Raw genomic sequence first — 16,139 nt, 5'->3', positions numbered from 1 at the left:
AGGAGACAGCGTGATATTACAACAAGCCGCCATGAAACTGGGCAGAATTACGAAATCATGGAGAAGACTGCCATGTTATTTTGAATGAACAATCAGAAATAAGATTCCACTCTCCACCACACCTAATCACCTACTGTTCAACAGTCACTGAATAAACGTGACCTAGCATCACTCCAAGTGACCAGTGTCCAAGCAAACATTAGTGACACAATTCGGCAACTTTTATAGACTTCATTTCGCCTTGGAACATGCTGAAGACAGTTTATTCTCTCGTATGCAACAAATCTGGCTGATCCCTAACTGAGAGTTGAATTAACACAACCTTTGTTCCACAACATAAAAATCATCTACATATACACCGTCCTGTACTCCATTCTAGCTTCACTTGTATACCCACCAAAGTTTCACTACACACACATACCACCAGGTAATACTGAATAATAGCAGACTTATATTTGATGCACCTCACAGCGCTACCCTGGGACCTGAAATTTGGTTCTCTGCCCAACTGAAAGAAACTTTGAATGCCACTATCAAACCATCCCTGTTGTTCTTTCCATAATTTAACTTATCTCTCAGTACACATCGTGTCTTATCAGTTCTTGTGGATGCTATTGCTCAAGTCCTTAGATTAAGTGATGACACAGGAGCAGCAACAAATACCATTAGATCACGCTGTTGTCCATATTACGGTTCAACATAACTGTTCCCACAGTAAGCTATGCTGACAGTGAGCATGACTATGTGCTGCTCTTTCATCTGCAAGTTATGTAGTAGAAACATATATAGCTGCTCTAGTAGCTGATCATGCATCTTGGCCTAGTTCCAGTGGATTACATTAAGGTGACGTGCAAAACTGAATGGCAACTAATTTTCTGCTATCATGAATTGTAATTCTGTAATCTCACCTAGGATTGCTTTCTTTAATAAAAAATATTATTTTGCATTTGTTTACTTATTGTATTTATTTTCATGTCAAGTTCCGTAGGACCAAACTGAAGAGCAAATCTCCCATGTCATGGAATGTGTCAGTACATGAAATTACAATAGAAAATTAATAACAGATTAAAATAAATGTTTATGAACCAGAAAAAAGTCAGTCCATAAGTTTAAGTAAATGCAATCAACAATACAATAAGAATCAGTTTAATTTGTCAAGGAACTTCTTGACAGAATAGAAGGAGTGAGCCATGAGGAAGCTCTTCAGTTTCGATTTGAAAGCACATGGATTACTGTTCAGATTTTTGAATAGGAGTGGTAGCTTACTGAAAATGGATGCAACAGTATACTGCGCACCTTTTTGCACAAGAGTTAAGGAAGTCCGATCCAAATGTAGGTCTGATTTCTGTCGAGTATTAACCGAGTGAAAGCTGCCTATTCTCGGGAATAAGCTAATATTGTTAACAAGAAATGACAGTAAGGAATATATATATTGAGAGACCAATGTCAAAATACCCAGACTCATGGACAGGGGTCGACAAGAGGTTCGTGAACTTAGGACCACTTATTGCCCGAACAACCCGTTTCTGAGCCAAAAATATCCTTTTAGAGTGGGAAGAGTTACCCCAAAATATAATACCATATGACATAAGCGAATTAAAATAAGTAGAGTAGACTAATTTTCATGTCGAACGATCATTCACTTCTAATACCGTTCGAATAGTAAAAATGGTAGTATTAAGTCTTTGAACAAGATCCTGAAAGTGGGCTTTCCACGACAGCATACTATCTATCTGAACACCTAGAAATTGAAACCGTTCAGTTTCACTAATCGTATGCCTATTCTGTGACACTAAAACGTCAGGTTTTGTTGAACTGTGTGTCGGAAACTGTAAAAACTGATTCTTACTGTGATTTAGCATTTGTTTATTTTCTACAAGCCATGAACTTAGGTCATGTACTGCACTATTTGAAACCGAGCCAATGTTGCATACAACATCCTTGACTACCAAGCTAGTGTCATCAGCAAACAGAAATATTTTAGAGTTACCCGTAATACTAGAGGGCATATCATTTATATAAATAAGGAACAGGAGTGGCCCCAACACTGATCCCTGGGGCACCCCCTACTTGACAGTACCCCACTAGATTAGTTTTTCGATCTTCTATTAAAAAATTCATCAATGGGGTAGAAGGAGTTGGCCACTAGTAAGTATTTCAGGCTCCTTTTACATTGATCTTTATTTGTAACTAAATTTTTTATGTTTGCTGGCAAATTATTGAAGATGAGTGATCCTGAGTAGTGGACCCCTTTTTGAACTAAACTAAGCGCTTTTAAGTCTTTTTTGTTCCTGGTGTTGTATGTATGAACTGAGCTGTTTGTTGGAAAAAGAGATATTTATTTAGGACAAATTTCATTAAGGAGTAAATATACTGAGAGGCAGTAGTTACTATACCCAGTTCTTTGAAGAGGTTTCTACAGGACGTCTGTGAATTTACTCCACAAATAATACGTATTACACTCTTCTGGACTTTGAAAACTTTTGTTTGACTTGAAGAGTTACCCCAAAGTATTATACCATATTACATTATGGAATGAAAGTAGGCAAAGTATGCAAGATTTTTCATTTTTATGTTGCCTATGTCTGCTAACACTCGAACTGCAAATACAGATTTGTTAAGGCGTTTCTGCAGTTCTGTGGTGTGCTCCTCCCAACTGAATTTATTATCAACTTGTAGTCCCAGGGATTTAAGACTGTCAACCTCTTCTATCTGCTCTTCTTCATACTTTATGCATATGCTGGGTGGAAACCTCTTACAGGTTCTGAACTGCATATAGTGAGTCTTTTCGAAGTTTAATGTCAGCGAGTTGGCTTTAAACCATTTATTAATATCCATGAAAATATCATTAGCAGATCTTTCTAGAACTACACTCGACATACTAGTTATTGCAATACTTGTCATCTGCAAACAAAACGAACTCTGCTTCTGGCAGTGTAACTGATGAGAGATCATTAACGTACACAAGAAAAAGCAATGGCCCTAAGACTGATCCTTGTGGGACACCACATGTAATTTCTTCCCATTCTGATGATGACTGATGACTTAATTCACTAGTCCCTTGCACTGACACCCTTTGTTTCCTGTTAGCGAGATATGACTTGAACCGTTTTGCAGCAATGCCCATGACACCATAGAATTCTAATTTATTTAAAAGGATGTTGTGGTTCACACAATCAAATGCCTTTGACAAATCACAGAAAATATCTGCTGCTTGTAACTTGTTATTTAATGAATTAAGTACATTTTCACTGTAGGTGTAAATAGCCTTCTTGATATCAGAACCCTTCAGAAATCCAAACTGTGTTCTTGATAATATGTCATTTGTGGTCATATGGTTGGGAAGCTGCCTGTACATTACATTTTCTAAAATCTTTGAGAATGCTGGCAAAAGTGAAATTGGTCTGTAGCTTGATGGTATCTCTTTATCCCCCTTCTTGAATAGAGGCTTAACATCTGCATATTTTAGCCAGTCAGGAAATGTCCCAGTTATAATTGACTGGTTACACAAGCAACTCAGAATTGTACTAAACTCACAAGAACATGCCTTAATCAACTTTGTTGATATTTCATCGTAACCACTAGAATGCTTTGTTTTTAATGATTTTGATGGAAGTTATTTCTTTTGGTGAAATGAGTGACATATTCATGTACCTAAAGCTATTTGTAAAGGCTCTGACCCCACATCACAGCTGTTATCAACATTGTGAATAAAGACCTTTTGCTGCCTGTTGCTAAAGTAAGAGGTGAACGAATTGTCAGCTACTCCCCGTATTCCGTAATGGTCCCACTTCTGGAGCAACATTTTGTGATCGACACAATCAAATGCCTTAGTTAAATCAAAAATTATGCCAAGCGTTCGAAACCTTTTGTTTAGCCCATCCAGTTCCTCACGGAGAAAAGAGAAAATAGCATTTTCAGTTGTTAAACCACTTCTAAAGCTGAACTCTACATTTGATAGCAAATTATGTGATATAAAATGATCAATTATCCTTACATACACAGCCTTTTCAATAACTTTTGCAAACACTGATACCATAGAAATAGGTCTAAATTATCAACAATATCCCTTTCTCCCTTTTTATGCAGTGGCTTTGCTACTGAGTACTTTAATTGCTCAGGAAACCAACCATTCCTAAAGGAAAAATTACAAATATGGCTAAATACAGGGCTAATATGTGCAGCACAGTACTTTAATATTCTGCTAGACACTCCATCATAGCCATGAGAGTCCTTAGTCTTCAGTGATTTAATTATTAACTCAATCTCCCTCTTGTCTGTATCACAGAGGAGTATTTCAGACATCACTCGGAAAGGCATTTGCCAAGAAAGTTATATGATTTCCTGTAGAAACTAAATTTTTATTTAATTCACTAGCAATGCTCAGAAAATGATTGTTAAATACTGTACATATATCTGTTTTATCAGTAACAGAAATATTTTTACTGCAAACTGACTTTGTATCGTCGACCTTATGCTGCTGACCAGACACTTCCTTCACAACTGACCATATGGTTTTAATTTTATGCTGTGAATTAGCTATTCTATTTGCATACCACATACTCTTTGCCTTCCTAATAACATTTTTAAGCACCTTACAATACTGTTTGTAATGGGCTACTGTAGCTTGATTGTGACTACTTCTAACATTTTGATATCCTTATCCCATAGTCAGCCACCCAGGCTGCCTATTACTGCTAGCACTCCGTTTAGTACATTCTAATGAAAAGCAACTCTCAAAGAGCATGAGAAATGTGTGTTGTCTTGTAAGTTGCTTACTTTTGTGACTGTTTCAAACAATAGTCTTTTATTACTGTGCTCATTTGTTCATTTGATGTTTATTACCATGAGTTATTTTTACAATCTTTCTATTTACTTCAACCAAACTTTATTATGGTACCTTGCTGCTGCCATTACAAAAACTTTTGTCAACAGATCAGCCTTCACGGCCTGCCGTTGTGGCCGAGCGGTTCTAGGTGCTTCAGTCTGGAATCGCGCCACTGCTACGGTCGCAGGTTCGAATCCTGCCTCGGGCATGGATGTTTGTGATGTCATTAGGTTAGTTAGGTTTAAGTAGTTCTAAGTTCTAGGGGACTGATTACCTCAGATGTTAAGTCCCATAGTACTCAGAGCCATTTGAACCAACTCTTCATGTTTATTCTAATTTTTATTATTGATTTATAAGGTGCATTAATGCAAAGAGAAGCGTCATGTCTTGCAGTCAACATTTAACACTTTTGATAGTTAAATCTACTTAATACCTTGTCATTCTGGTTAATGCTAAGTAAGATTTAATCAAGTAGTTGAGTTGGTGCCTTCTACAGGTTAATATATTTTCAGTTTTGCAACTTTTCTTTGGTCAGTAACATAGTTACAATGATAGTTATGATGATGTAATCAGTGGTGCTAACAAATTAAAGATAAATCTTAATGACAATGCTTTGGTCCACCTTGATTACAGTTAAAACAAACAGCTGTGATTCAAAATTAGTTCTGTGATTTAGATCTGCCTTACTGTCAGGTTGGCAACCAAATGGTATCACTCTAATGGTTAACCAGTCACCGCATCATCTTCAAAAGACTGACCACAGTCTGATGAGGAGGCTTTTAAACATGACGCAGCCCCATCCTTTAATAACATTATAAGTCAATCATTCACTATCTACATTAATTCAAAAATAAACTGACCTGTGAACATGTACTGATCAGTTTTACGTTACATCATAATCCCAGTCGTGCAAGTGTTTCAATTGCTTGTATGCCTTAAGACCATCTCTGAGGCCAGCTTCAGTTTCTTTCGTAGTGCCATGGCCATCACAGTGTTGTGTCACCAACTGTAATCACTGCACAGTGATGTAGCAATTGTACACAGGATTTGTGCAATGAATGAAATAAAAATATTGTTACCCTTAGATTAAAAGTTGGTTGGTTGGTTGGTTGGCTCAGGGGAGGGGACCAAACAGCGAGGTCATTGATCCATTGGTCCCATTAGATTAGGGTAGGATGGGATGGAAGTTGGCCATGACCTTTCACAGGAAACATCCAGGTATTTACTTGAAGCGATTGAGAGAGACCACAGAAAACTTAAACCAGGATGGCCTGTCGTGGGTTTGAACTGTCATCCTCCTGAATGGATCTGCTAATCACTGCACCACCTCGCTCAGTAGGTTAAAGGCTCCACTGAGATGGTCAAATTCATCCATGGTGAATTCTTTCAGGGAGAGGGGAGCTGTACAAGGTTTCCCCTGTCCAAGTAATTTTTGTTATGTAAGTTTTACAAAGGGGCTTCCTTTTCATCCATCATTTTTCACAGATACAACAATCAGCTGCTTCATGCTGGAGTAGGCCGAACTGTAATCGGCAAAGCTGTCCTGCTCCAATCACATTACACAGCAGGACCATCTGATCTCTCTTTCTCTCTCTCTCTCTCTCTCTCTCTCTCTCTCTCTCTCTCTCTCTCTTCTGTTCTGAGCTGCTGCCTAGAGCAGACACTAAATGGCTGAGTTTCTTTACATTAGCAATTTCTCCTTCTCCTTCTAAATGGATCTTTGGCTACTGGAATTATCTTCTCTCGGCCACCCTGGAAATCCTCATTATGTAGTCCCCATGAACAAATAAACTGAAACAGTTTCTTTTCCTACACTTGAATACTGTACATTAATTACAAGCCCACACGACTTGCTAATTCTGGCTACACCCCCAAGTGGGCTGTACAGAAGGATAACCACCTCTTAAATGTTATTCAGCATGAAATTTCATTAAAGGGGCAAGTCATGGAAACAACCACATACAAAAAAGTTAGTAAACTATAAATTTGATTATGGTGGCATCATTTCTTGATTAGACACTTTTCTACTTTTTGATTTAAATTTAGTCAGTGGATTAACTGAGAATCTCAGGGAATTAGCACATTAATAACATCTACAAAGTGACCAGGAACCCGAGTTACAATGAAAATTCCAGACAGTAGACTTCAATTTCATTTAAATTTTAAGGCCGTTATCAACATTCAATCTGAAGTAGATACATATCCAACACAAAAACTTGTGAAATCTATGACAGAACTGTCAGAAGATCAATTTTTTCTCAGAAATAGATTTAGCTGAGGTATATTTGTAACTTCCATTTCATGAGGATTTCTGCCATTTGTGGTAAATAGCACCTCTTTTGGAATATCCTACCATAAGAAGAACCCTTTGAAAAATTGTTTGTATTCCTCTAGAATGTCTAGGATTAAGTGGTTAGAATAATGTGTGGGGTTCATAGTTGCACATCTTGTAGACATCTTTTTAAAAGATTGAGCTTCACAATATATCTACTCACTAATGAAATTTGTTCTCAACAACATGGACCAGTTTCAAAACAACAGTGATATTCATGATTATAATACCAGAAAAAAGAAAGACTTACACTATCCTTTGCTCAGCCTATCTTTGTCACAGAAAGGGGTAAAATATGCTCCTATAAAATTTTTTGACAAATTACCAGATGAAACAAGGTGTCTGACAGACAGCAGTAATAGCTTCAAAAATAAACTGAAATTATATCTCCTTGACAATTCCTTCTATACCATAGAGGAATTCTTGAACAGGAATAAATAAATCTATAAATATAGTATATGCATTTTGTGCCATTTATGGGAATGGGGTAAATAATAGAAATATTAATCTTTAAGTCTGTATTGTCTTTAAGTCTGTATATTGTTTCACATGTGCATTTCTTGTGCACTTGACACGTTCCACATCATAACGGCTACCGTACCATGCAATTGATCAACGGAAAATGCAACTAACAAACTAACTAACTCACCATCCAGGTGCTGTCATTTATGAAAGACATATTTCAACAATGTACCTTGTGGTCATCTTTGAGGGATACCTGCAGAATGAGCATCTTTGCTAGACCACACCTCCTTTTACACTCATATTGCGCCTTCCCTCACTATCTGGCCTCACGAGACATTGGGTGGAGTGGCGTAGGGCATGATTGCTGAATGCTGGGCACAAGCTACTGTCCCTCAGTGTTTTTGCCACCCATGTCATGTGACGAATTCTCTCTCACCTGACACTATAACTGGAGGTGGCTGAGTGCTGGGTCCAACAAGACTGAGAGTAAAGCCATTACCTCCACTGATTAGCCCATTGCCCTCTGATATCTCAACAGTTCCTATTTCGTTGAGCCCTCTCTAGCTATACAGTGTTCTGCAACTGCTGATTTTGTTGGCTGCTTGAGTACAGTGTCTCTCTTGTGTTCCTGGCACCATTCTTAGACTGTCTGCACAGTTTACCCAATGTGTGCCTCACCACATTTGCATGGAATACAAATAGACGCACAGTTTATGGAGCCCAAAGTTATCTTTCACCTTACCTAATTGAGAATGTATTTTCAGAGATAGAAAACAAATTTGATGTTACATCACGCTATTATTTTGACAATTTTGTTCGATACTTTGCTGGTGTACAGCAGGATTGCACTGTCATGGCCATCAGTAACCCAAGAACCTGAAGGACCTACAGTCCCTTTTGGGCAAGGCATTTTTTATGCTCAGTTCATTCCCTACACACATCTGCCATTCTATTGACAGGATTCACCAGAAGGACATCAAATCTGTACAGCTTGCGGACTGTCAACACGCTTTTCTATCCCTCAAGCAGTGTTTGTCATCTGCTGCCTGTCTGGCTTCTTTTACTGTCAGTAAACTGTTAATCCGGGCCACTGATGAGTCCCAGTATGGCACTGGTGTTGGCCTGTCACAATGGAACCCAGATAGAACTGAGCAGCCATCACTTAAGCATCAAATACACTTTTAGCAGCACAATATAACTATTCAAAGGTGGAAAAGATAAGCTATAGCAGTTGCCAGTGGGTCCCAATCTAGAGTACGATTGACAGGACGCTCTCATTTTTGCATCTGATGATACCTTGCAGCTGGCATTGTAGACACAGTTGTCAATCTGCATTTCAGCAAAATCATTTCAGCAGTCCAAACTGGCTGGCCTAAGTGCACTCCTCTGTGAACACAATAGGTGTGACAAAACTGACCCTATAACTTATCTTAGAAGATAAGCTCAGGAAAGTCAAACCTAGTTTACAGATTTTGAGAAAGCTTTTGGCAATGTCGACTGAAACATACTCTGAAATTCTGAAGGTAGAGGGGTAAAATACAGGGAGCAAAAGGTTATATCAACTTATGCTGAAACCAGACAGCAGTTATGAGCCACGAGCCATGAAAAGGGAGTAGAGGTTTATATGGAAGTGAGACAGGATTGCAGCCTTTCCCCGATATTGTTCAATCTGTAAACTGAGCAAGCAGTAAATGAAAGCAAAGAAAAATTTGTAGAAGAAATTAAAAGTTCAGGGAGAAGGAAGAAAAGCTCTTGAGGTTTGCCAACAAAGGGGCAGAAAAGGCCTTGGAAGAGTAGTTGAATGGAATAGACAAGTGTCTCAAGAGTATGTTGTATGATGAACAAAAGCAAAACAAGGGTAATGGATTGTAGTCAAATTAAATCAGGCATTAGATTAGGAAATGAGGCACTACAAGCAGCAGACGAGTTTTGCTATTTTGGCAGTAAAATAACTGCTGGTAGCCAAAGTAGAGATGATTTAAAATGCAGACTTGCAACTGCAAGAAAAGCATTTCTGACGGTATCTGTCTGGAGTGTTGACTTGTATGGAAGTGAAACATGGACGATAAACAGTTTTGACAAGAAGAAAATGGAAGCTTTTGCAATGTGCTGTTAGAGGATAATGCTGGAGATTAGATAGACAGATCACATAACTAACGAGGAAGTATTGAACATAATTGGGGACACAAGAAATTTGTGGCAAAACTTGATGAAAAGAAGCGATCGGTTGACAGGACACATTCTGAAGCATTAAGCAATCACCAATTTATTACTGGAAGGAAGTGTGTGTGTGGGAGAGGGGGAGAGGAATTGTAGGTTAGGTTAGTGGTTTTTAACGTCCTGTCGACAACGAGGTCATTAGGGACGGAGCGCAAGCTCGGGTTAGGGAAGGAAATCGGCCGTGCCCTTTCAACGGAACCATCCCGGCATTTGCCTGAAACGATTTAGGGAAATCACGGAAAACCTAAATCAGGATGGCTGGAGACGGGATTGAACCGTCGTCCTCTCGAATGCGAGTCCAGTGTGAGAACCACTGCGCCACCTCACTCGGTGGGGAATTGTAGAGGGAGACCAAGAGAGAAATACAGAAAGCAGGTTCAGAAGGATGTAGGTTACAGTAGTTACTCGAAGGTGAAGAGGCCTGCACAGGACAGATTAGTGTGGAGAGTAGAATCAAACCAATCATCAGACTGAGACCACAAGAACAACACATGTGTCCTTATACATGACCAACTCAGTGTTGTCAAGGGGACTCCATGCTTTCCATGGAGTAGCAAGGCTGTCTAGTGCTCACCCCTTCGGCGTTGCATCCTTGCATACTCCGGTTGCTGCATGGGTTGTGCTGTGGTACGTCTCATATGCAGGCTTTGGCAAAGCGTCACGTTTACTGAACAGCCTTTGATTGCAATATATTGAACATCTTGCATAGGCTTGTGTGACCTGTCCAGTGTACTAGGCTCTGCAACCACATAAGTTTTCCTCTTGGCCAGTCCCAGAGCACCCTTGGCATACAGTTCACATCAACGCGAAGGGGACCTTTTCCAGATGTATGTGGTTGTTGGTAGTGGAGGTTTTGTCCACTTTCCTGTATGTTGCCAAACTGTCTTTCACGATAACAGCAACTACTGATGCAATGTCAGTCATTTTTGCTATTGAGGGCTCTCCCTGGATCCTCATATCCGATCATAGTCAAAAATTTGTGTCATGGGAATAAGAGGATTTTTGCATTTCCAACTATATCTAGCATCTGATTACCACCTTGCTTCACCAGGCTTCTAACTCTAACTCAGAGGTGGAGCACTTCGTGCAAAATTCAAGACTCAAATGACAAAGTCTGTGGCTGCCTCATCCAGTAACAATGTACTGCCTAGTTTTCTAGACATGTACCTGGCAAGGTCAGTTAATGATAACAGTCTGGCAGAAATTTGCATGCTTCTAGCCCTGGAGTCTCTTTGATCTGTTGGACCCTGAGCCACATGCCCCAGACTGTCGTGGCCTGTCACATTTTATTCATGGGCCTTTACGACTCACCTTTTGGCTGGCAGCAGGGGTGGCTTCCTGGTGTAGTGGTAGGCCAGAAAGGTCGGAATTTATTTGTAGTGGATGTTGGCTGCAAGCAGCTGGCACGTCATTCTTATCAGGTACATCTGCGAGCCACTGAACCCACAGTGCTCCTTTCTGTGCGCCAGCTCTGTTACAGGGTTTGTCGCAGTGTTCTCCCAGTAGAAGGCTCCCAACTGTGGTAGCACGCACACCCCCACTGCGGCTTTGCCATCTTACTTTCACCTGCAGAACACATGATTAGCAGTGATTGTTCCCCAAATCCCGATGACGAGGCCGCGTACTTGGAACTGGCACTTTCCTTTGCCCACTCGTTGCCCACTGATGAGCCCTAGGCCCTGATGATTCTGGCACACCAGTCATTATGTCAGCACCAGCAATATTCCACCATTCTAGTGGGGTCAGCTGCATCTGCATTACCAAATTTGTTGATGGACCCACTGCCGAGGAATCTCATGCCCTCTCTGCTTTTTACAATGGAAGCCGTGGCAAAAATCTGGCCGTTTTTGCCTCCATTTGGCCTTTTCAGGGGGGATGGATTTAGTCCACCTCCTAGCAGACATTGGTGTGGATGCAGGTGAGCTTGCATGGGGCTCGCTGCAGAATGGTGTAGCATGCTGCCACAGATGGCACGCATGGATTGTTGCACACGCAGAACTGCTGACCCAGGTATTTACTTACTGGCAGCAATAGGTCAGGCCCATTAGTTTTTACCCTGACATCAACCAACTTTTACTTTACCCTGTGCTCATTTCTAAGCAGTGTTTGAACTCTCCATCCCCCCCCCCCCTCTTTTCCCCCATGATGCGTTTGTTTTCCTCTTCTGGGGACAGCTCTTTGGTTTCTGTAGTCAAGCTACTGCCAGCTAGAGTAGTTACATTTGTGCTGAAATGACAAGTCTTGCAACACTGTTATGCTGAGCACATACACAACAAAAGCTTTCTCTTTGAAATCCTCCATGAATCGGTTGCCACAAAAATTGACATGGAGTATGCCATAGCAATGCCATCTGTTTGTCCATGACTGTTGCCACTGAAGTGAATGATTGTGGATGTGAAGACAAATTCGAAGCGGTTCTCCTCTCCAACTCCATCTCCATACATTCTCCGCAAGCCACCAGGCAGAGCATAGTTGAAGGTATCTGTACCTCTACTAGTCGTTTCCTTTCCTGTTCCACTCGAGGATAGTGCGAGAAAAAATGACTGTCTATATGCCTCTGTATGAACCCTAATTTCTTGTATTTCATCTTTGTGGTCCTTACGCAAAATGTATGTTGGCAGCAGTAGGATCGTTATGCAGTCAGCTTCATATTTTCTCAATAGTGGTCCTCCCTTCCTTCCAAGGATTCCCATTTGAGATCCCAAAGCATTTCTGTAACACTTGCATGTTGTTCATATCTACCAGTCACAACTCTATCAGCCCACCTCTGAATTGCTTCAATGTCTTCCTTTAACCTGAGCTGGTGTGGATCCCAGAAACTCAAGTAGAACTCAAGAATACGTCATACTAGCATCCTATATATAGTCTCCACTACACATAAACCACACCTTCCTAAAATTCTTCCAATAAACAGAAGCTGACCATCTGGCTTCCCTAACACAATCCTCACATGCTTGTTTCATTTCTCATTGCTTTGCAACGTTATACCGAGATACATAAATGATGTGAATGTGTCAAGGAGGACACTACCAATGCTGTATCCAAAAATTATGGCCTTGTTTTTCCTACTCATCTGCATTAACTTACATTTTTCTACAGTTAGAGCAAGGTAACAGTCATCCCACCAATTTTGTCTACTTCATCTTGTATCCTCTTACAGCCACTTGATTTCAATATCGTCCCATACACCATAGCATCTTCAGCAAATAATCATAGATTGCTGTCTATCCTGTCTGTCATTTTATTTATGTATACAGAAAATAATAGCAGTCCTATTATACTTCACTGGGGCACTCCTGATGATTTTGATGAACATGCGCCATTGACGACAACATACTGGGTTCTAATAAAAATTAAGAAGTCTGGGTAACTATTCTTTATGCTGGTATATTCATTAACAGTCTGCAGGGGGAAACCATGTCAAGTACTTTCTGGAAATCTATGACTATGAAATCTGCCTGTTCCCTTCATCCATAGTTCCCAGTATATCATGTGAGGAAAGAGCAAGCTGAATTTCACACGAGTTATGCTTTCTAAAACAGTGATGATTCATGGAAATAAGCTTTTCATTCTCTACAAGATTTATTATATTCAAATTCAGAACAGATCAGTCGTTGTGGTGCTGAATTTCTCCCTCCTCAGCTTGAGGGAATCAGAAAGTGGCACTCTAGTGAAGAAGGAGACCATATCAAACACCACAACAAGGTCCTGGTATGAAGGCAACATCCTTGCAGCCACTGAATGAGATGTACTGAACTCCTGATGTGGTGCTAACATTTACTGACACAGGGGCTCGATACAAGACATTTGCCCAGGTATGTAGGAGTGCCTGTGTTGCTTACAATAGACTGTAGAAGAATGTCTCATTTCGTTAATGTTTTATGTTTTTTAAGCCATAGAGCCTTGGCGGTGGAGCAGCCTGTGGTCAAATTTTTTCAATGGTTTCCTTTCGCAGGACTGGTGTAGAAGCTCTACCATCCTCCCTTTCACTCCATTGGTCAAGTTTCCTTTTAATTTCATGTACACTGAAAGCTTGATTAAGTTGTACATTTTGTGCCTGTATTCTGACAGAGAAAGTAGTACAGTGGCATTTTCTTTGTCTGCAGGTAAAGTGACTGAGGATATTTATGTAGGTCTCGAATGTCAGCTCTTTCCATTTTTGTAATGTTTGTCCTCAGTGGAATGGCTGTGGTGAGTGTGCAGCATGTTTCATAGCAGATGTCTTCCACATCATCACTAGAAGGGTGAAAATTACTTGTTCTATACCACTGATGAAACCTGCAAAAGGTATAGCAGTAAAGGTATAGATCACACTGAAAAATTACACACCCACATTAATTTTACAGATTCACAATATTTCCAAACAATGTAACTCTTATCAAAGATCATTCTGAATGTGATTCAAATTTCATAACACTTCCATAAATTATGAAGAAAGGATATTTGATATGAACAGACAAGCTGCTCTGAAAAATCATTCTAAATGTTAAAATCATGTTTAAAATTGGCCCTCATCTTGCTACCTTCTTGTTAGACAAATTCTATCTTTTCAATAGACGGACTGCAGCACACTACTGATGCTACGGCTGGGTGGGATGGGAGGGGAGGGGGGGGGGGGGGGGCAGGGGAAGCAACACTTAACAGCCAATAATATTTGGCTCAAAAGCACCAAAACAGCCCAAACAACTACCCGAAAACAGAAAATGCAGCTCTTGTTATCTTTTATGGAGTGAGAACAGCTCATGTGTATCTTTAGTGAAGCAAGTTAGACGCAAGATGCTGAATTCACATTTGGGTGGACGGCAGTACGAGTTCCCATCCAGCCATCAAAATTATGGTTTTATATTATTTCCCTGCATCTTTTAAGGCAAAAGGCCAGGATGGTTCCTCTGAAAGAACACAGCCAATTTTCTTCCCCAGCTTAAGCTTGTAATTCATCTCTAACAATGTTTCTATCGACAGAAACTTAAATCCTAAACTTCTTTCACAGCTGTGTTACACCTTCTAACTGATCGCAAATGGTTAATGGATGTATTCAGTGTCTGTGCCTGCTTACCTGCTCTTTAGCTGAGAGGTTACAACAATTGACACTCGCTGAAGCAATCATAACTACTTTATTCACTATCAACCAAATATCCAGCTTCCTAATCCTGGTATTCTGTCATGAATAAAGAATAGCCAAGATCGAGAGTAGTGCTTTGTGTTCAAATAAATGAAAAATTATAAAACCAGCAGAATAATGCTCCTGCTGGAGCACAAAAAGGCGAATATGCTCCTGTTTAAAAGATTCTGACTTAAAAGTTAATTACTAGCTACCTAATTCTACCTTCCTCAGTACCTTTAACAATTTTGGCATGCAAACATATTTGCACTCTTTTTAACATGCAACTCTCCTCTCACTCCCACAAGTTCCCCTAACTGTAACTCGCTCACACCCCTTGGTCCATTCCTGTAAGTCACTTATAAGCATCTACTCCCACTTGCCTATTCTCACTCATTTTTCAATTAATATCTTCAGCTTGTTTTCCCCCTACATTGTCACTATTGCCAGGGCTCCCCAGCATTGGAGTAGCACTGCAGTGTTGGACATAATGGGAAATCCCTGTACCATAGGTGATCTTATAAACTAAACTAAACTCCATCCGAACAGGCCTTGGAAGGCCCAACAGTACTGACTGGCTGCCGTTGTCATCCTCAACCCACAAGCGTCACTGGATGTGGATATGGAGGGGCATGTGGTCAGCACACCGCTCTCCCGGCCATATGTCAGTTTACGAGACAGGAGCCGCTACTTCTCAATCGAGTAGCTCCTCAGTTTGCTTCACAAGGGCTGAGTGCATCCCGCTCGCCAACAGCACTCAACAGACCGATGGTTACCCATCCAAGTGCTAGCCCAGCCCACCAGCACTTAACTTCGTGATTTTACGGAGACCTGTGTTACCACTGCAAGCAAGGCTGACAGGTGATCTTATAGTTAAATTTTTCCAAGAGATATCTAAGTCTCATTTTTATCTATGATAATGATGGAAACAGAAGAAATGAATCACAATTTGTGCTCTGGTCAGGACTTGAACCCAGGTCTTCTTGCTTACCAGGCACATATGCTACCCATTACACCACCACAGTACTATGGTCAACATTGATGCACGAACTACCCAAGTCAAGTGCTCTCCCCAACACAAACTTCAATTCATATCTTCAGCTTATTTTCCCCCTATTTTCCTGACAATAGTGATAACGCAGGGGAAAATAAGCTGAAGATATGAACTGAAGTTTGTGTTGGGGAGGGCATTC

General features: G+C 40.4%; 1 protein-coding gene across 7 annotated transcripts in view; it reads right to left on the bottom strand.

Moving 5' to 3' along the window:
• LOC124554896 (nicotinamidase) overlaps nt 1-16,139 on the bottom strand; it is a 328,203-nt gene that overhangs the window by 58,869 nt on the left and 253,195 nt on the right. Inside the window, exon 8 of one of the 7 annotated variants that reach the window (XM_047128583.1) lies at nt 13,465-14,123. The exons of the other annotated variants lie outside the window; for them this stretch is intronic. Coding sequence (XP_046984539.1) covers nt 14,020-14,123 — 104 coding nt within the window. The 3' untranslated portion in view covers nt 13,465-14,019. Of the gene's footprint in view, nt 1-13,464; nt 14,124-16,139 lie in introns of those variants that run through there. 7 annotated transcript variants of the gene reach the window in all.

The sequence above is a fragment of the Schistocerca americana genome, chromosome X (genome assembly GCF_021461395.2).
Source record: "Schistocerca americana isolate TAMUIC-IGC-003095 chromosome X, iqSchAmer2.1, whole genome shotgun sequence".
Lineage (NCBI taxonomy): Eukaryota > Metazoa > Arthropoda > Insecta > Orthoptera > Acrididae > Schistocerca > Schistocerca americana.
The sequence above is the reverse complement of the archived record's forward strand: the minus strand, read 5'-3'. Positions and strand labels throughout refer to the sequence as shown.